Below are 21,005 nucleotides of genomic sequence, written 5' to 3'. Positions count from 1 at the left end.
TATGTGACACTTGATCTCAGCGTCATGAGTTCAAGCCCCATGTTGGGCATAGAGCTCACTTTAAAAAAAAAAAAAATAGTATCAACCTTTAAAATCTAGGCAAAACCATTAACTTGGTAAGAATTTTTTCAAATTACTTAAACATTAATATGATAAGCAGTCACAAGGTACTTTAAAGCTAACACGAAATAAAATAAATTCTTAATCATCTGAAGAACTTAAAAACAGAGACCTTGTTATGCAGAATGACAAGAAAGGATTTTCTTTCCATTAGAATATGAAAAAATAATTAATAATAATAAAATAAGCTAAACTATGCTCACATGACCCCAGTTTTAGAAGACAGAACAGAATTTGTTTCAAATTTTTACCTTTCAAATTTCTTTAACATACTTAGAGCTTGATTTGTGTTTTGAATCTTTTCAAATGTACCGTCCATGAACTTCTGCAACTCATTCTAAAATAGAACAAAGTCTGATTGTAAACAGTAAATTTGCATTGAGAAATGTCCTATTTTTAAAAAACTTTTAGAGTATGCATTTTTTTATCAAAGTGTAGTTGACATACAATGTTATGTTAGTTTCAGGTACAACACGTTGATTTGACAATTCTGCACGTTCCTCAGTGCTCACCACATAGGTGTAGTCACCATAAATTGTTACGATATTATTGAGAAAACAGTCCTATTGAGCAGCAAGACAAAAGAGTTCCCCATTATCTATGAACAGATACAATACAGGATAAAATATAACAGAAAATTTAATATTCACCTGAACTTGAAAGATAAATGCTCAGAAGCCAGAACAAAGAGGGACTTGAAAGTCAGAGCAGTCACGGGAGTTGGCATCATAGTGGGTTCCATGGGTTTGGATCAGATACAGGGCCCGGGGGTTAGCTCTGGGGTTTTTTCACAGCGTGGGTAGAGAAGCTGTGGGGTCCTAACACTCTCAGCAGACTCCTGCAGGAAGCCAGGGCTCTTGAAATGCAGCCCAGCCCAAGCAGTGAGTCTGTCCATAAAGTGGGGAAAGAAACAAGGGAGCTTGCCATCTGTCCAGAGCCATGAATGGATAAAACAGACCCCGTAGATCATGATCCCGTGCTTCCTCTAGAAAGGGCCACGCAGCAACTATCTTCAGCTTTGTGGAGCAAGTACCTTTCACCATCACTCAACTACCACTCTGTGCAGAGGCAGCCACAGACAATCCATAAACAAAGAGGCAGGGCAGCATTTGGCCCTTGGGCATAGTTTGCTGACCTCCGCCCTAGAGCAAATGAAATCCTATGTCTGTGCCACACCTAGAGGAGGGGTCTGGGTTTAGACTACACATGAGATGGGAGGGTCTATCCTAAGACATTAATGTAACAGCTAGTCTGGAATGGCAAAACCACTGGGGCCCCAGCAGAAGGGAGGCAAATCCACGCTACAGAAACACACCCATAGCCCAGAGCCATAAGACCACTACAGAAAAATAAATTAGTAAATCACTCCTGAGAATTTCAAAAGAAATGACTTAAATATCAAAGTTTTAAGAAGCACCTCTTTCATGAAGCCCTCAAATCTATTTCCCAAAATGATCTTCATTATGGTAGTCCTAAGAATCTCACACATCTTATACTATTGTACAATTTTGTCCCCCCACAAAAAAAATCGCACCAAAAAAATGAAGCACGTGATTTTTTTCTTTGTTCACTGTAAGATTTAGTATCGCTGTCATTAAAATCTAAATTGAGTTAATCAAAGACAGAAAAATTATTTCATTATTTTCTGTCTCATGCTTCAAGATAAATTTCCAATCAATCCTTTTCTTCGTCAGTTTTGCCAGATGGAAGTTTTGAGCCTCTACAATCCTAAAAGAGTCATTAACTTATGTAGTGATAAAACCAGGAAGCTGGCTGCATATGCAGTGAGAATACGTACCGAGATGAGCTTGATGGTACACAAGTAATGTGGCAAGACAACCGGTTGGAAATATCCAGGAGACCACTGTAAACACTCAACATTTGAAGACACATTGCTACCTGGGAGTTCCCTGCCCCATTCAGCAGAGCCCCAAAGTTGAAAGATCACTACACCTATGACAATATATTCTTGCTCTCAATACTTCTCACTACTCCCACGGAAACTGTATATATGAATACCCTCTCTATAGAAAAATATAGATATATTGATCAATTGATGTTATTTCTTCTGCAAAGACCACAGCCTAAGATTGAGAAATTGTCTTGCACCTAAGAACAGTACAGTTAGCCTCCCTAAATAAACCCTCGAATGTTGTCACTGCATTCACAGAAAAAAAAAATTGTGTATAAACTATGCACAACGAGAACATTTGCAATGCTTCTAGTTCCTCCCTCGAACTTCAGACAGACAACTTTACTGAGCCCTAACACTTGTACCTGGTTTTCCTTCCTCTTCTACCCTATGGCTTCACAAAAGCCTGTGCTAAGCTCTATGAACATCAAAGACCTTGAATTCGTCTTCTTTTCCCTCATCCTTAAGCCCATTCTTACAGTCTTGTGGAGTCCAGCCATGGAATGTTCACACTGGTCCTCTTATTAGTTCTGGGCTCTCAAGTCCTACTCAGTTTTCTCTTTTCTCAGCTTGACATCTAGACAGCTCAGACCTACTAAATACTGCCTTACTCTGCCTGCTGGAGTCAGTATTTGCTTCTAGACTTCCAATGCTCACCTAGTTCCAAGGCACTGCCTCTCTTTGACCAATTAGCACCAGCTGGAACCCTCAACCTGTACAGGATCCCAGGCTCTGATCCCCTGGACAGTGGAGCACTGGAAACAGCCCTGATCCAAACCACTTATGTACCCCTACCAGCACCCCCGCCCCACGCCCTCCAGTCTTTATCTTGGAGACCCCACGGTTACTGGTCCCCTCCATCCCTTGTCTCCAAGGTTCATCACCTCCATCCCCAACTCCAATGAGAGCTATGGAAAGGTCAGTATTTTCACCCTGATTTTATAGAGACAAGGGCTGAATTCATGACAGTGGATGAGTAATTTAAAGGAGAAAGGCATGGTTAAGATAAAGAGAATGGAGGCGCGCCAGGCTGGCTCAGTTAGTGGAGCGTGTGACCCTTGATCTTGGGGTTGTGGGTTAGAGCCCCACGTTAGGTGTACAGATTACTTAAAAATAAAAATCTTGAAAAAAAAGAAAAGAAAAGAAAAAAGAGGGGCACCTGGGTGGCTCAGTCGGTTAAGCATCGTACTCTTGATTTGGCTCTTGGGGTCATGAGATAGAGCCCTGCATTGGGCTCTGCACTCAGTGGGCAGTCTGCTTCTCTCTCTCTCTCCCTCTCCCTTTGCCCCTAGCCCAGCTTGTGTGCTCGCTCTCTCTTAAATGAATAAATCTTTTTAAAAAGAGAGAGAGAGAATGGAGAAAGCGACAAAGAAGTCAAAGGAAAATTTGTCATCCAACCAAAAAGATAAGTAGACCATCTTTGAGGTGTAAGACGAGATAAACAATAGTGTTGAATTTAAAAAAAAAAAAAAAACAGAGAGAAAGATTAGTGAGAATAGGAATTAACATCTATAACTAATGCTTTAAAACCAGGCTGTAGGGTATTTATAAATTATATTCTTGGTATTATACAAAGTGGGCATAGTCTTCAAACAGTCTCCCCACTTCTCTCGTGTACCCTATCCGTGTACTTAGACAACATATAGTTCCAGCATCAGGTGTAGCCTCCTCTCTGAAGCCTTTACGAATCCCAGCCAAGCAGAGGGTAAGGGTGTTCTCCTTGGCTCATATCCTTCCTCAACGGCTGCTGCAATTACCATAAGCTTTCTTAGGACTTCTATGGAATATGTCCTTTTATCTTTCAATCCTCACTTCTTCCAGGACAAGATCAGAATATTGGAGTGTTACAGTTGGTCATTTTAGCCACTATTCGCCCTATTTTAGCCACTATTCGCCCTTTTTTAAATGATGTACTCATTATTCTAACATATATGTACTTATATCTTAATATCACATGTCTGCCTCTGTCTGACTGTGAGCTCTGAGGGCAAATCTACATGATTTATTTCTGTATCTATAACCCGCAGCATAGAAGCATAGTGCATAACTGATGTACAGTAAATGCTTGTTTATTTGCAATAAATCTAGTTGTTATTAATTCATGACCCACACATCAATTCGGCAAACATTCTTTTTCTCCAATTACGTAAGGTACCCTGGAGACAGAAATAGGAAGGAAGACAATTCCCGCCCTCAGGGCGTTCACCGTCTACCTCTATCCCACACACGAGCTACTGAAGTACCGTGAACTCCGAAACTGCTGGGAAGCACAGAGGGAGCAGAGAATCAGGACTGCCACTGCCCATCGATTTCCAAAAAGAGAGCAAGATCCACTGTCCTTGGGGCACTTGAGTGGCTCAGTCAGTTAAGCGCCTACCTTCGGCTCAGGTCATGATCTCAGGGTCCTGGGATCAAGCCCCGCATCGGGCTCCCTGCTCAGCGGGAGTCTGCTTCTCCCTCTGCCTCTGCTCTGCCTACTGCTCTACCTGCTTGTGCTCTCTCGTGTTCTCTCTGTGTCAAATACATAAATAAAATCTTAAAAAAAAAAAAAAAAAGATCCACTGTCCTTATGTCTGAATCAGCCCCCAAAAGAAGTGATTGCATAAATTATCATAGGCACTATATCTTCCCATCAACTGAAACATTTCTTCTAGCATAATAGTTAAAAACTTGAATTCTAGAGCCAGACTGCCTGTATTTAATCCTGACTCTACCACTTGTTATCCCTGTGACTTTAGGCAAGTCACGTAACTTCACTATGCCTTTTTCTTCCTCTGAAAATGAAGGTAATAACAGCACCCACTTTATAGGATTATTGTGATTATTACATAGTTAACACCCCTAAAGTGCTTGGGCAGTACCGAACATACAGAATTAACTCATTTTATTATGATTCCTTTTACCACTGAACCCGCCCCCTCAGAGCTCTTTTTCCTTCAAGTGTAGAAATTGATTTCAAACCAAAAATTTGGAAAAGAAGTAACAGAATGGCTGTTTTCCTTTTATAATCAGAAAGGCATATACTTAGCATGTCACTAGGATGAAAGAAGTTTGCATAAGAACTGTGGTAGACACCTATGGGGTCATCTCCCCCTTACGCTCCTTGACCCTCCTCCTCTAAAACAAACATTCCCAACGTCCCCCCAAGAGGTCCCAATCCCCCTACTTTTACCACATAACCCACAGGTGACAGATCCAGGGCTAGACACTCCACTAGAACTGGCCAACCCAACCCTTTCCTTAGGGATCTGAAGCTGGGTCTGGTCCTGATATCTGTTCTCTGAAGTTGCTAATGGCCATTCATTGTCCATATGGACTGGAAGTCAAGATGGCTGGTGTGTAGGGAGTAGGGGTGGGGGCCTGGGAGCAGAAGGAAAAGAGAAAGACACTGCAGATCAAGAGGGATCCAGGTGCTGAGTGAGTCCCTTATACCACTGTTTCTAAGGCCAGCCGCAACCTTGCCTTTGCAACCTACCAGACAGTTGGTCAGAATCATTGCTATAAAGTAACAAACAAATGGAAACAAATTTCTGTATTCTAACAACCCCACATTTCAACAGAAGATGAAAGTTAATTTTCTAAGAACTAAGATGGGAGACACACAGAAGTGTGTGATTGCAGATCATTATCCAAAGCTATATTTATGACCCTTTAATCCATGAAAAAGAGCCTTCAATTATTAATGTGAAATCACAAAATGCAGGCTGAGGTTGCCATCGGTCACCTCTGTGATGAAGACACCTCTCCCTCCTGAATGGTTAATGATTAGCAGTGTTACACAGAATGGAAAAAATAAACACACAACTGTCAACAGGAATTTTATTATATGACTTACATGAAGGTCATTAGTCTGCTTGCAAAACTCTTCATAATCCTGGTCAAAATCCATTTTCCGCTGGTCTAAGAAATTATATTCCTTTTTCTTTATGGTAGCAACCATACTCTGAAATGTTATGAAAGAAGTAAGACAATATTTCAATACTCTTGCATTACTTCATTAAATATGACCTTTAAATGTAAAACCTGTATAATCATTCCCCAAAAATCCACTTAAAAGGAGCCTTAGTTCTTTAATTATTTGCATTGCTTAATGCTTTTCAGATGCAATATAATGTTGCTTAGTGCATTCAAAGAAATCATTTAGAAAGCATTTTCATGGCGTTTTACATAATCCTAAAGAAAAACAGAAAATAAAACCACATCTGAAAAGTAGGAGAAATGTTTTCTCTAACAATTTCTTACAATGACATCTGGAGGGGGAAAAAAAAAAAAGCCCAGAGTAGAATTTACTAAAACATTTCTCTTTGAAAAATTTAAGTCTTCTCAGAAAATAAATAACACTAACAGAACCTAAAGAGCCTGGGAAGAAAATAGTTGTAATATCTGGAGATGAAAAACTATCTTCCAGGCCTCACGTGTCTTAAATAAAACATCAAACCACAATCTGCCGTTTAAAGACTCCCCAGAATTAACTGCTTCCTCCCACCCTGCAAAGCCACAGTCTGTGACTACAAAAGCACAAACCAGGCAACTCGTCTCCTTGAGAATACTATTATCCTACGTTTTGTTTGCTCAGAATAATGAGCTATCGTGCTCTACGATCATTCTTAACCAGGTACTAAGCCATTCTCAAACTCAGGTGCCCTCATTGTTGACACAGGCATATAATTTTTATGAAGAAATTTACGCCTCCTTCCATCATCTCTTCTTCAAAGTCATTTCCATTTAAACATCAATTCAAATCTCTCAATAGACAAAAGTGTATAAACTGCGCAACTTCTTGAAACAAGTTTACTAATTAAAACCTACCCTTTCGCGCTGTATAACCACAAAATTAGTTCTATGAAGACACTGTATCCATATAACACCACCCATCATGTAATGTGCAATGTAGTCATATGGCAATAAAAAAGATCTAGAGACCTTGAGAAAATTCAGCTCTATGATTGGATTTAATGGTCACTTAAGAGTATTAAGTTAATAAACTGATTAATCATGACCTTACACCAACTAATCAAACTCGATCTCGTAAATCATTTACTTGACAGATACTTGGTGCACTCCTACTTTACACTAGTGAACTCCGAAGACACAGGAAGGAACAGAACAAACAAACGTTCCTGCTCTCAGAGGACCTCCATCCTCGGTGTGGGAAAGGGGTCAGAATCTATGTAAAGCACAAATAAATGAACAGGATAACTTCACACTGTGATAAAATGAGCAATGTGACATAGAGTGATTGAGAGGAACAGTGATCAAGGAAAACCTAGTTGAGAGGGTCATTTAAATGAAGATCTGGAAGCCAAGAAGGAATAACCATGTGATGATCCAGAGGCAGAACTTTCCAGAAACAAAGTTCTATAAGCCCAAAGGTGGACTGAACTGAACTGACCTGTGTCTGGAGAACATCAAAGAAGAGAGGTGGGCAAGGAGGTGGGAGGAGTGGAAAGGACCTTGATAGCTATGCAAGGAGCCTGAGTTTGACTTCCATGGTCAGCATTTTGAACTTCTAACATTGGTACTAACACAAAAATCTCACTTGATGCTTTCAGGCACCATCTACATTTTATGTTACTACCCTCTGGTCCATCCGTTTTACTCCGCATTTCACTTTAGATTTTCAAAGCAATTTCTCTTCCCAGTTAGAACGGTCTTTATCTGCATTTAGATGTATAGTTCAACTTCTCCTTCAAAAATAAACTTTGAAATATGCTCCAAAGTTATTTTTTCATTAAGAATAGAAAATAAATAAATTCCAAACTGAAAAGTAAATGACCATATTCTGTCTTTGTTTTGCAAAACTGTCGGTTTCAGAGATAGATTATCCGCCCGGCAGATAACACCCAGCCCACCTAAAATGTTTCCTGCCATATAACAGAGGTCTTTCTTCTTCCTTTCCTAAGATCTGGTCTACTCAGGAAATGAAAAAGATTCCTGATATTAGCTTAAACTGTTGGAGTACAAAAACCAACGTGTGGCAGTAAATTATATGATCCTTTTCAAATTCAAGTACAAAAAAAAATAATTTAGCTTTTAATATTACTGTCCCCAAACAAGAGAAACTTGACTATATCTAGACTAAGAATCTAAAACCCATTTTGTTTGTAAATTGTTTTTTTAAAAATCTTCAGAACATTATTAGATCACTGTGCCCGTTTTAAAAACTAAGATGAGTTACACATATACCCTTATAAGATAAAGCAGTTAAAAATCAAAATAATTAGGAATGGTCAGGCTAAATTAAAGTCTGGTCCCCTTTATTTTGTTAACATAGGTCCAAATAAAATGCTTAAATGCAGCCACAAATTGGATTCACTCAGAACTTGGTGTCAGCTAGTGCCTGACACATAGTATATGCTTCATTAAATATTTCTTGCATGAATAAACGAAATAATAAGTTATATTCAAACATTTTTCTTGTGCTACTAATGAAAATGCTCTTGCTAATGATGATTAATTTTAGAGTATTGAGAACTCATTCTCATAATCACATACCTGAAAAGAACATATTAGCACCATTACACAATTTTCAAATAGATTTAATTTCTTTATTGTTCAAGGGCCATAAGCTTCCATCTAACATTACAGATGGATTATGTGAATCATTCTAAATATAGATATTTGCACAAAATATTAAAGTTTTAGTTATGGATAACGGTAGCAAATTTAGTTTTAAGGTACAGAGCCTGGGGGGCACCTGACTGGCTCAGTTGGTAGAGCACACGATGCTTGATCTCCAGGTTGTTAAGTTCAGTCTCACGCTCGGTGTAGTGATTACTTTTAAAAAAATCAAATCTTTAGGGGCACCTGGGTGGCTCAGTCAGTTAAGCATCTGCCTTCGGTCCTGGGCTCGAGCTCCACATCGGGCTCCCTGCTCAGTGGGGAGCCTGCTTCTCCCTCTCCCTCTGCTCCTCCCCCATCCCTCTGCTCCTCTCCCACTCATTCTCTCTCTCAAACAGATAGATATAGATAGATAGATAGATAGATAGATAGATAATTAAAAAATAAAACCTTTTAAAAAATAAAAAAATAAAGAACAGAACCTGGTATTTAGTGACCATGTCTCCCAGCCCTTCAATTTTAGAATCTTGCAGGACTGAATATGTCCGGAAGGTTGTAAAGATGTCTATTATCTTGGCAAGACGTCGGTGGAAAGTTTCAAATTTTCCAAAAATATACATCTCACTAAATTCAAATTGCTTTTCACTTGGGTCTTGTTTAAGCTTTTGTTTCGTCTTGTGAAAGCAGTGCTGGTATTCCTTGAAATTCAAAACCAAAATATTAGGAAGGGAACATAACACAGGTATCAACCCTATTCTCTTAAGTGGAGGCAGCTACAGATTTAGGGCAGAATTGCAAACCCTTCAAGTTTCACGCCTTTGTGTGTCTCCATTCTTCACCAGGGAATGTCATCGTTTCCCAACTCCCAGTCTAGCAAATTCCTAATTATTCACGATCTAACTCCATGGCAGAGACTTTCCACTTGGTTCCGCTGGCCAGCAGTAGCCTCACTCTGTGTCTAGCTCCCCATTTGTCCCTAAGAAACTAAAGAAACTACCGCACCTTTGCATCTCTGGTACTGAGTATGGTGTCGGACGTAACAGGCCCCCAAAACAGTAGAATAAGTGAATAAATTGTGAGAGCAGATTTACTAACATTCAATTTTCTTAACGATAAAGAATTACTATTCTACGAAAAGAATGACTTTCTAGCAACCAAAAATATGGTCATTGCCAAGTGATTTCAGATGCATCGGCAAAAACAACATACAAATACTAAAACGTTATCTAAATACATTATTAAGCTGACTGTTACCTGCTTAAGTTTAATTGCAGATAATATTTTTTCCACCACGACATCTTGCGGCTGGCTCCAGATGGAAGCAGTTCCATTGTTGGTAATATAGGCTTTACACGCAGATATCATCTGATTAGTCACCTGGAATTTCCCAATAAAACGGCATTAAGTACATAAAACAGCCATTAGTCTTCAACTGGACTCGGGTGTCCTTGACTCCTCTACTCCCAGAGTCTACAATCTATGTACTTGACATCAGGTTTACTTTTTTTCCATCACAACTATGATCCAGCACCAACCTTTTCTTGCCCCAGCCTTACTGAAGTATAACTGACAAACAAAAATGGTATATATTTAAGACGCACAACGTGATGCTTGATATTCATATACAGAGTGAAACGATTACCACAGTCGAGCTAACACACCTGCCCCTTCACAGTGACCGTGGTGTGGTGTGTGTGTGTGTTGAGAAGACTTAAGACCTACTCTCTTAGCAACTTGTGATGACACAATACAGTATTAACTATACTCACTAGGCTGTGCATTAGAGCCCCAGAATTTATTCATCTTATAACTGAAAGTTGTAGTTTTTTGACCAGTATCTCCCCATTCCCCACACTCTCCAGCCCCTGGCAATCATCCTTCTACTCTTTGCTTCTAGTTGTTTGACTTTTTTAGATTCAATAGGTACTGTCAAAACCACTGGTAAATCAGAGCCGGAAGCACTATGGCAAATCAACAATGCAGGCCCCCTTGTGCTTGTAGGATGAACGTCTGAACCAGCCAGGGGGGGATTCACTTCCCCACGTAAAAGCGAGAGTTCCCGCGGTCGCCGTAGGTAGCCTGCTCTAACAGGTAACTCACAGTCTCCAAGTGCCATGAGAAGGACTATCCCCCCTGGTCATTTCATGACACCGGGAGCTGGAGCAGAAATGTCAAAAGGAGAAGCAACAGAGAGTCAAGCTGACATCCATATCCACTCACATTTTATCCAACCCTCCAAACTGTAAAAAAACTGCTTCAGAATTTTCTCGTGACTTTGTTTATAAATTACAGGGAAAATTAGATGACTACACAGTATGCATGGAATGACATGACGTCCGGGGTGTGTAGGGTAAAGGTCGGGAGTGCGCGTGAAACAACACGGCGTGTGGACAGAGCCTAGGTGACAGGTTCATGGAGTTTGGTGCACCATTCTCTTTCCTTTTGTACCTGCCTCAAAATGTCCATAATGAAAGGTTTTTCAAAATTAGATAAATGTTGGTTTCACAGTCTTGTTCAAAAACAACACTTGCGGATAATATGCATGAAGCCTGGCGTGATAACACCAACTGACTTTTGAGTGAATACCCCTCACAACCCTAACACATCCTTTTAATGTGGGAAGAAGTGGCATAAGAATCTCATGGATTTCCTCCTTTTTATACCTGAAGTGCCTGACTGAGAGCAAAAGAAAGAGAGTCTCCTGTCCACCCCTTCCCAGCAAGAGCCATGCCTCCCACTATGTTAGCATTCACAACACAAGCCCAGATGAGGCAAAAATGCCTCCATTTTAATACAACACTTAAAATTTTCACCTTGGTAATGAAAGTCATTTACTTCTTAGAGACTGTTCAAAATGGGAACAGCAACAGTGCTCGCCATAAACAGTTACGAGTTAGGACATAAGGTTTAAACATTGTTATGTTTTTTGGCAGAATCATTATAATTGCTTTATGGATGACGGAAATGTTGCAAGTGGCTTTTACTATCGTGATTACTGTTCTAATAACACCAAGTACACAACTGTGGCATCAAATAAATTTGGAAAAGTGGCACATAAAATATAAAACAGGAGAAAGCCAGTTGAATGTAGTTTTTCTTAATTAAAATTTACCCAATAGGAATAAATAATGTGCTAAATAACACAGGGAAGGAAATTCAAAAAGAATCTTGATTTTTTTTGCATTTTTATATATAAATAATACAATATTTATTATAATAATTTCTTTGGAAATAATGCTTTATGATTTGTGGGCATCAGTCTCACAAATAAACTTAATTCTATCTCTATTGAGAGATTAAAATTTTTGCTTTCATTGTGGGATACACAGATACTGAATTATGCCAATGTGGTGATTTCTAAGTATTAAAAAACTAACCACTGCAAAAAATATATAGGTGACCATGGACTCTATGCTATGAACTTACCTTTACAAACAGAGATGTGATCTTCTCCGAGGTGTTATAGTGATGAGAGATACTATAGATCATTTTAATTGCATTTATAAGTGTAGGAATAGCATCAATCATGGATATCTGGAAGATACCACATCAGTTTTCAAAGAAACAAATATCAGATTCAGCAAAATTCTAATAGCCTAACCATTCAATCTCCAACAGAATAAAATTAGCTAAAAGATTTTTTTAATTTTTAAAATATTAACTAGCACTACTAACTTCTTACTAATGAACTACTTACTAAAGAACTTCTAACTTACCTAACAGTACTAACACTACTACTAAAATATTAACTAACACTTCACATAAATGTATTTAAGGGTAATTTTATTTGTGTTATTTAGTCAGATGCACTCAATGAAATTTTGTTTCAATGCAAGAAACATTAACTTTCTGTTAATGACAAGGTTAATGGTTAATTTTGTAATAAACATAAGCAGGCACTCCCTTAAGTTAAAAGATAGAACATCAGCCAATAACCTTTCCCATACTTCTTTGAGAATCATCCAGAATATTAATTATAATACTTACTGGAAACTGGAATATACAATAAAGGTTTTTAAAATATAATATTGCATAGGGCACTTGTGTGGCTCAGTTGGTTAAGCGATTGCCTTCGGCTTGGGTCATGATCCTGGGGTCCTGGGATCAAGCTCCTCATTGGGCTCCCTGCTGAGCAGGGAGCCAGGCGTCTCCCTCTCCCTCTGCCACTCCCCCCGCCTGTGCTTTCCTGCTCTCTCTCTGTCAAATAAGTAAATAAAATCTTTAAATATATATATATATAATATTTCATATGCATCATAGATAGATAGAGATAGACAGATCTAGATAGGCATGAGTACAGTTGACCCCTGAACAACGCAGGTGTTAGGGGCACCAATGTAGTTGAAAATTCAGGCATAACTTCTGACTGCCCAAAAACTTAACTACTAATAGCCTACTGTTGACCAGAAGCCTTATCGATAACATAAAAAGTTGATTAACATATATTTTGTGTTATGTGTATTATATACTATATCCTTACAACAGCGTGAGCCAGAGAAAGAAAATGGTTAAGAAAGATAAAATACATTTACAGCACTGTACTGTGTTTATTGAAAAAATTCATGTGTAAGTGGACCTACACAGTCCAAACCCATGTTGCTCAAGGGTCAACTGTATACATATATAATTTTCTTGAGAGTAAAAAGAGGTTTCAAAGACTTTTCCAACAGACTGTACTATTAATGAATCAAACTGCACATTCAATTCAGCCAGTGCAAAAAGGTCATCAGTAGACTAAGCAAGCAGAGATCTTTAACTCACAGGGTCACTACTGTACAAGGGGTCACAGCATTTTTCAAGTGTGTACAGATATTTGACATTGTCCTTCGCTTCATTTGCTGCATCAGTAACTCGAATATCCATCTCCCGCCAAGTCTAAGGACAAGACAGGAAAGCAGTGTTAATGCATTGATTACAGAGGAACTTCCAATAGAACACAAGTCCCTCGTGTCAGACTTTCAGTTTATCCTATGCATCTCGCATAAAACTGAATCCACGGGACTGAGGGGTACTGCCACATTGAAGAGCAATGTAAGTCTTTCGACTGAAGTTTTAAAGGGATCTCTTCACGGCCTTCTCTTATAAAATCTACTCAATAAAGAGGACAGAGCATCAAGAGTGCAGCAGCCCCATTTGAACCCACACCTTCTCTCCTCCACTGGCTCCTGGACCCACTTTGCACCTCATTCCCATATTTTCTACGGTAAAGAACTGAGGAAGCCTCCAGCCAATAGCCAGCAAGTAACTGAACCCTGCAAGAACCCCACAAGCAACCTGGAGGCAGGTCCTTCCCCGGGCGAGCCTCAGATGAGCCGACACCCTGACCACAAGCTCAGGAGAGATGCTGAGTCAGAGGCATCCAGCTGGGCTGCACCCAAACTCCTGGCCCACAGGCTGTGACATAATATATGTTTGCTATTTTATGTTGCTAAGTTGTAGGGTAATTTGTTACACAGGGATATAAAAGCAATATTCTAGGGTTAAAAAAACATATTCAAGTTAATTTCTTATTTTACTACTCCTGGTTGGTCTGAATTCAAAATATATATAAAATCATGATATTATGTTACATCTTAATTACATGCAATGCCCTCTAATAATACATATACTTACACGGACACCAGCCAACAGATACTGTTGATTCAAAGGCTATTTCCACAGCACTCAGAATTATAAAAGGGCAATATTATCCAATCTTAAAGTTTGTTCCTAAAGGTGACATAACATTTTTCGGTACCTAGTTACTCTACGGCATGAAAATGCACACAGAGAATTTTCATTCCCGCGTTACAAAGCAAAAAGAAATGGCTGACCACCTTCAGAAGCTTCGACCTGGCAGCAGCAAGCACAACCAACACAGCCTTCACATCCGGGCTTTTTAATTGATCCAAAAGATAGTTAAATTTGGACAGTCTTTTTTTCCAGTGCTCCAGCTCTGCTCGGGGCCCAAGGTCATCTGCTTCCTTACGCAGCTGGTTGTTTTCCGCTAGGACCTGAAAGTGCACAGCAGAGTCTTGAACCTCTGACTAGGGCTGGCAGTATGAAAGTTATGCACAGGCAAAAAAATAAGCAAATGAATTATGCTATTGGAATCATGATATATTTTTATTCATGTGCATGCTTCAAATGACAGCCTTTTACTTGCATTCATTTCTAAAACTTTAAACTTTAGCAAAAATGTAGTTGACTTGCTCTAACTGAAAACTACTTATTAAAAAAAAAAAAAAAAGCTCTGAAGAACTTCTGGAGCACTTGACCTCAGAAAGTTTCCTAAATCCACTTGATGCATAATCTTGGAGCAATATAACATTGGAAAGCACCCATGCCTTAAGTTGGTTAATTTTCATTGTGCTTACTTTGTGATTCAATGTTCACCTTCACTTAGGATTTTTCTAAAAAAAAATTTTTTAAGTTAAGTCTCAAGCTCTCTTTTGGAGGGCACAGTGAATGGAAAACTCCTTGTACTTCTACAGAGGTCCTCTCTCAAGTAAAATACACCTTGAGAAAACAAAAGGCAAAGTGAAGTCTTCTTGTTACATAAGAATTTAAAGCCATTTGCTTTCAACTCTTCAAATTCTTACTACCTCTTCTTAACTAATAACTATAAATTAAATCGCACTGAACTTCTCACCTTTTTAGGGGCTTAAGGTTAAATACTCAAGCAAATGGGAATGACATATGATATACTATTTTCCATTGAGTACTTCAGTAATGTGGCACATGAAACTGACGTTTCGTTTCTGGAAATTACCTGCTCTGTCTGTCTGATCCATACTCTCATACAACCTTCTATTTTCTCCAAAGTCTCAGGGTTATTAGCTAGAGTCAAGTAGTCTATTGGTTCCTTCAGGGTTTTCAGCTCAAATACGTCACACTTTTGAAGGTTCACCTAATTAAAATGAAAATTAAATAATAAGATGATGTTAATTTTAACACACGCACACACACACACTTCTGGCTGACCCCTAGGCTTAGAAGGATCATAAGGTTTTCTCTAAACTACCCTGTTCCCTGAAGAAAAGTCCCTGGAAGCATAGTGTGATACACGATGCTCGATCCTCCCTATGAATTAAGCATGCCTGGAGACGACTGAGGGCAGATTTTGGGTCCCAAAAAAAAGAAAGAAAGAAAAGAAGTTTACTAGAGAGAGAGAATCATCCTAACATCATAAAATTTGGGAATTAATAAGGAACGTAGAAATTACTTAGAAATTAAAGAGTCAACTCACAAAAACAAAGAAAATGGGGGAGCTTCAAGGAAATCGATTGGAGGAAGAGTAATTTCTAATCCATTACATTCTTTTTTTGACACTAACCAGATGAAAAGACTCTCAGGTCTTTACCCAGTAACATCCTTATAGTTTGCAGGTTCAATGGCAAACACACAGATTTGTTTCGGGGAGGAAGGAGGAAGAGGATGGAGAAGGAGGTGTGTTGGATTTTGACTTGATAAAGAAACCTGGTGCATTTTCTCACACACATAAATGGACCTCATTATTTGAGAAGGAGGACATCTCCTTCTGGTAAAGTTGCACCTGGCTCTGTGAATGCCTAAATTCAGGTTTCAGGCCTAATCCCCCTTTACCAACCACAGAACAACTACATTTCTCTCAACTGGTTCAGAACCAGCTGGAGGAGGTGTGGTTATGTCACCCTCAAATGCCCATATGGCCAAAGAGCCACATGACAAAGCCCAGGCCCTAAGGGCTTGTTGGGAACCAAGGTAGAACCAGACTTTTCCCATTTCCTTCACTTGGCTTCCTACTAAATCCCTGTCAGCTCTAACCTTATCTGATGGCCTCCAGCCCTGGCTCCCATGCTCAGAAGTTCTATGTCTGTCCCATCTACATGGGGCTCAGAGACACCACTTTGTCCTCCTAGAACCTAGCCTCCCCACTCTGTGTTTTTCACTTGGCTACACTCCAACAGAGCTCTGAAAACCCACTGGGCCTATGCTCACGGTTCCCCTAGCCTGGAAGAAACTCCCAGCATGCCTCCATCCTTGACCTCCCCCACTCTGCACCTGCCATGTGCCACATCTCCCAGAGCGATCCTTGGTTTCCCAGGGGAGGGCTACGCACTTCATGAAGTGGCATGACCTTCCCACTAGGTGGCGATCCATCCACTTTTTTGATATCTATACCACAACAGGAGGTGGAACCCTAGGAAAGCACTGCTTTTTTAGGTAGAATAACAATTTAAGTTGCTCAGCTTGGATCTTACTATAGCCTGCATCAGAGTTCATTACAAACACAACTCAGATGATAGGTGGAATCATCCTGCTCCTGTCTGAATGTAATTTACTCCACTCCCCTACTCCACATCCTTTAGAAAGCCTAAGGCCTTTCTCCCCCACTATCCTACTAGGTCCAAAAATCTCAGTATTCTTTGGAGAGAAGTGAGTAATACATTGTCATTGGTGGGGTACTTGGGTGGCTCAGTCAGTTAAGCATCTGCCTTCAGCTCAGGTTATGATCCTGGGGTCCTGGGAATGAGCCCCACATTGGGTGACCTGCTCAGCGAGGAGTATGCTTCTCCTTCTGCCCCTCCCCCTGCTCGTTCTCTCTCTCTCTCTCAAATAAATAAATAAAATCTTCTAAAAAAAATACATTGTCATTGGTATCGTAGGCTACATTCCTCTGTCTCCCATACATGCCTGATCTGGGCTGCCGTCCGTCATGGTTTTGCATCCACCACCCTCTGCCCCAAAGAACCAGTAACACAGGCTTACCGTAGATCGCACAAATTTTATGGAAGCTAAATCTCACATTTCCCAAACTTATTCTTAAAGGCCCTTTTGGTCACAGACTGAATCTAATCCACTTCCACCAGATATGTCAACTCCTCTCTCCCTTCTCTCTCATTTCAGGATTTCCTCCATCCCTACCCACCACCTACCCCACACATGCGTGTGCACACACAGACATACACAGACACACACCACACACCCTAGTTCTAAATTCCTTTCCTTCTAGAATGCAGAGCACTGCCACAAGCATTTCACACACTTTCGTTTGCAGTCAAACAATATGATTGAATAAGACCCTCCATCATGGCCAACACTCCTAAGTAGCCCCTAATGCATTAATCGCTCCAAAGTGGAACAATTTAAATCCAGTCACCACCACCTCTTGAAGGGGCAATCACAATGCCCACAAAATGTTTTCAAGGTTTGCTGGGCAAGGGAATTAAGACCATCTAAGAGAAACATTACATACTTACATGTTGATTTTTCACCATCTGATAACTTCTAAAGGAATACCTTATTCATTCTTACCTTCTCCTTCAAACTCTCCTGGGCACCCGACAGGACGCTCACGAAGCCTTCCAGAGAGCTCAAGAATTCCTGCCGAATGCTGGGTGCTTCCTGAAGACCCTCGAGCTCGCCCCAGCCATGGCTCGTGGCCTTGAGAGCAGGAATGAAGATATCCGCCAGCAAACGCCTCATGCTACTGAGCAGGCCCCCATCCGCGGTGTCTAACATATTAAAGCTCACCTCCTGGAAAACAGTGAGAGCCTCCACTGTAAAAATTACCTGCAATCGCAACATAGCTACCGAGTCATTTCTGAATGCTGTTCATCCATCAACTATCCTGCAGAAGTCAACGAAGAGGAACCAAAGGAGAAGGGCAAAAGCTATGAGCCGGCTACAGCAAGGTCAGTCACCACCGCCGGCATCTCAACAGACACTCAGAAGCAGGCAAGGGAGTAGGAAAGCTTCCTAGTGGCGAAAAGGGACAGCTTCAGGTGTGGCGGAGCTGGAGGCAGCTCCAGGAAGCAGGGCGTCCTGTGCAGTTGGGGAGGGGTGCCTATTTGGCTTTCTCTGGTTGGCCCCAGGGAAGTATGCCGGGAGTACGGACACAGTGAAGGAGGCTGACAGTCACGAACCAGGTCCTGATCACGCTGGCCCATCGCTACAGTGATTCCTGATCAGCTTCCTCACTGGTTTCCTGCCAGTCTCACATTGCAGGCTGGCTACCTGGGTTCCTTCACAGAGAAGGGGCTTGGTTTTCTGGGCAGATTGCTGCCAGCCCTAGGTCAAAATTCTGTTTTATATACGGTAGGGCTTTGATCTGTTGGTAGGTTCATTCTCTAAGTCCAGGAAATTACTTTTTTGATACCCTGGTTAAGACATAAGCTTTGTACTCTTCTCAACTGCAATCCTCAAAACAAAAGCATGAACTAAACAGAACGCAAGACATTACCAGTTTATTTGCTCCAAGCAGATAATGCACCGAGGGCTGAGGAGATTTACACTTTGCACAAAAATTAAAATTATATATCCATCATTGTAAATCTTCCTTTAAATGTATGAAATTTGCCACTAAGTAAGTAATGTATGGGGATTTTTAAAAGGAAAGACTTCAGTGTTCATGCACACATACACACACGCTTGCACATGCATACATATAATATCAATTCTTGTTAATAAACTGAATATTAAGTCCTCTGATTCAGCAGATTTAAAGGAAATGTCCACTTGTTTGCTGTGAATGCTTTTAGAAGTAGTTCTTTGAAAGTAGTTTTAGATAGCTGATGAACACAGTGGTTACCTCTATAGGGAGGGATTTTTTTTTTTTTTTTTTGGTAGAATTTATGTGACTTTTGGCAATTGGGGGTAAAGGACTGTTCTTGCCCCTTACCCGATGGATGTTCTCAGGGGTGATGGCTCTGGAAGGGTCAGTCCTGATGAAGAACACACATACTCCAGTAAGAGCGACATCTTTTCCCTCGGTCACGAACACCTTAGGTTTTTTAATCTTCTCAGAAAGAGGATTTACTCCCCCTGGAGAGCCAAGCTGTCCTACAAGGGCAGAGAATTTTAGTTTCAGCAAACTATTTATAGTCCACGTGGTTGCCTCTTGGAATGAAGCCTCCTTATGAGAATATTGTCATGTTGACTCATCCATGTGCCCTGGAAGATCCACAGCTTTGACAATCTCTAGCCAAAGTCCTGAAAGGAGCGGACTGATTCTGGATCACAGGTTTATTTCAAAATTGTTGCTCCAGGAAAAAACAGGAATGAGAGGCACAGGAATAGAGGTTTGGTCCAAAGTAGATTCTTGCCGAAGCTACAAAAGTCATTTCCACCCACAATAGGCCACAGCAGAGCCAATGAAAAGGGGTGAGGGAGGAGACAGCATCTATTGCACGTGCTCTGTGTTAGCTCCCCTGCTTGGTACCTTGTCTATGTTACTAAAGTCACTACAACCCTAAAGGCAGCTGTGATCTGCCCCCAGTCCCAGCCAACAGGTGGCAGAGCCAAGATCAGAAAGCAGCTCTAACTATAAGACTCCAGACCCCTGCTGCACCCTCAGTATGGCGCTAAAGTCAGGACCCTGTTGAACCAGGAGAGCATCGTGACGAATGGTGTGAGCTCTAGAGCCAGACTCCCAAGGCTTGAGTCTCAGGCTGCACTTCCTGGCCATGTGACCTTGAGCAAGTTACTTAATCTTTCTGTGCTTAATTTTTCTCAGCTGAAAAATGCAAATAATAATACTAAATCCAAGCATCTGGAGTTGTTGTGAGGATTAAAGGAGTTAATACATATGAAAACCTTAGAAAAGCACATAAAAATCGTCGTTCACTAAGCATTCTCATTATTGTTATTTGAAAATTCACTTTCAGTCATCTAAGCATGCAGCTCATTGATTGGATCATTTAAGTGTGCAGAGCTCATCCACTGTGCTTTTATCTGCCCACGCAAGTTTTAGCTCTCCAAGTGAATCGGTAGCTCAAGCAAGATTATTGGGGTGGGAGGACAGTGCCAAGGGAGGGATCTGGGGAAGGACGTGGACTAGAAGTTGAATCCTAAAACCTGGGATTAGAACCTCTTGGAGAAACCCTCTTCTAGGCTCTCCCCCTAGCTGGGCTAGAGACTTGGACTGGAGCTTTGACAGTGAATGCGTCCAGTAAAGATAACCAGCAGATAGCTCTCATCAGGAGGACAACATAGCACTGTGGGATGCACAGCCACCGGTGGCCATCTCTGGAGAATCCACCTAGTGCCCACAAGAGCAAAGACCCAGAGAATCAAGGTCAGCCAACTGTGACAGTGACAGTGTCGGTCAAGTCAAAGCTTTCCTGCCACCTCTCCCCTCTTGTCCCTGCCCTACTTCAAGCCTGACACAGTCAGCAACTGTGGTTAACACAATGTGGACAGGCGGTTCCAGAAGATAAGGTGAAGAAGCAGAAGAGGACCATATGCTTCTCTCCTACTGCAAATACTAACCTTCCGAGGTCCCTGCTAGGGTGGAAGGAAGGGGGAGGACAGGAATGAAGAAGGTTGAACTTCAGATCAATTAATTTTGATCAACTAGATATTTTTTTTTTAGTTTCTGAATTGAGATAGTACTTGTCATATGAAGCATCTATAGGAATTTTTCTTACCTAAGAATATCCGGAAAAATCAT

The 21,005-nt window shown here is 40.7% G+C and overlaps 1 protein-coding gene across 2 annotated transcripts in view; it reads right to left on the bottom strand.

Moving 5' to 3' along the window:
* Window positions 1–21,005, bottom strand: part of DNAH5 (dynein axonemal heavy chain 5) — a 209,694-nt gene that overhangs the window by 174,345 nt on the left and 14,344 nt on the right. For both annotated transcript variants that reach the window (XM_008689897.2, XM_008689898.2), the window contains exons 4-13: window positions 19,236–19,396; window positions 17,870–18,091; window positions 15,345–15,482; window positions 14,410–14,586; window positions 13,355–13,468; window positions 12,020–12,127; window positions 9,848–9,970; window positions 9,076–9,291; window positions 5,868–5,975; window positions 372–457 (exon numbers count right to left, since the gene is read on the bottom strand). In XM_008689897.2, coding sequence (XP_008688119.2) covers window positions 372–457; window positions 5,868–5,975; window positions 9,076–9,291; window positions 9,848–9,970; window positions 12,020–12,127; window positions 13,355–13,468; window positions 14,410–14,586; window positions 15,345–15,482; window positions 17,870–18,091; window positions 19,236–19,396 — 1,453 coding nt within the window. The remainder of the gene's footprint in view (window positions 1–371; window positions 458–5,867; window positions 5,976–9,075; window positions 9,292–9,847; window positions 9,971–12,019; window positions 12,128–13,354; window positions 13,469–14,409; window positions 14,587–15,344; window positions 15,483–17,869; window positions 18,092–19,235; window positions 19,397–21,005) is intronic.

The sequence above is a fragment of the Ursus maritimus genome, unplaced genomic scaffold (genome assembly GCF_017311325.1).
Source record: "Ursus maritimus isolate PB19 unplaced genomic scaffold, ASM1731132v1 scaffold_15, whole genome shotgun sequence".
In the NCBI taxonomy this organism is placed as follows: domain Eukaryota; kingdom Metazoa; phylum Chordata; class Mammalia; order Carnivora; family Ursidae; genus Ursus; species Ursus maritimus.
Note: the sequence above shows the minus strand (reverse complement) of the source record. Positions and strands in the feature narration are given on the sequence as shown.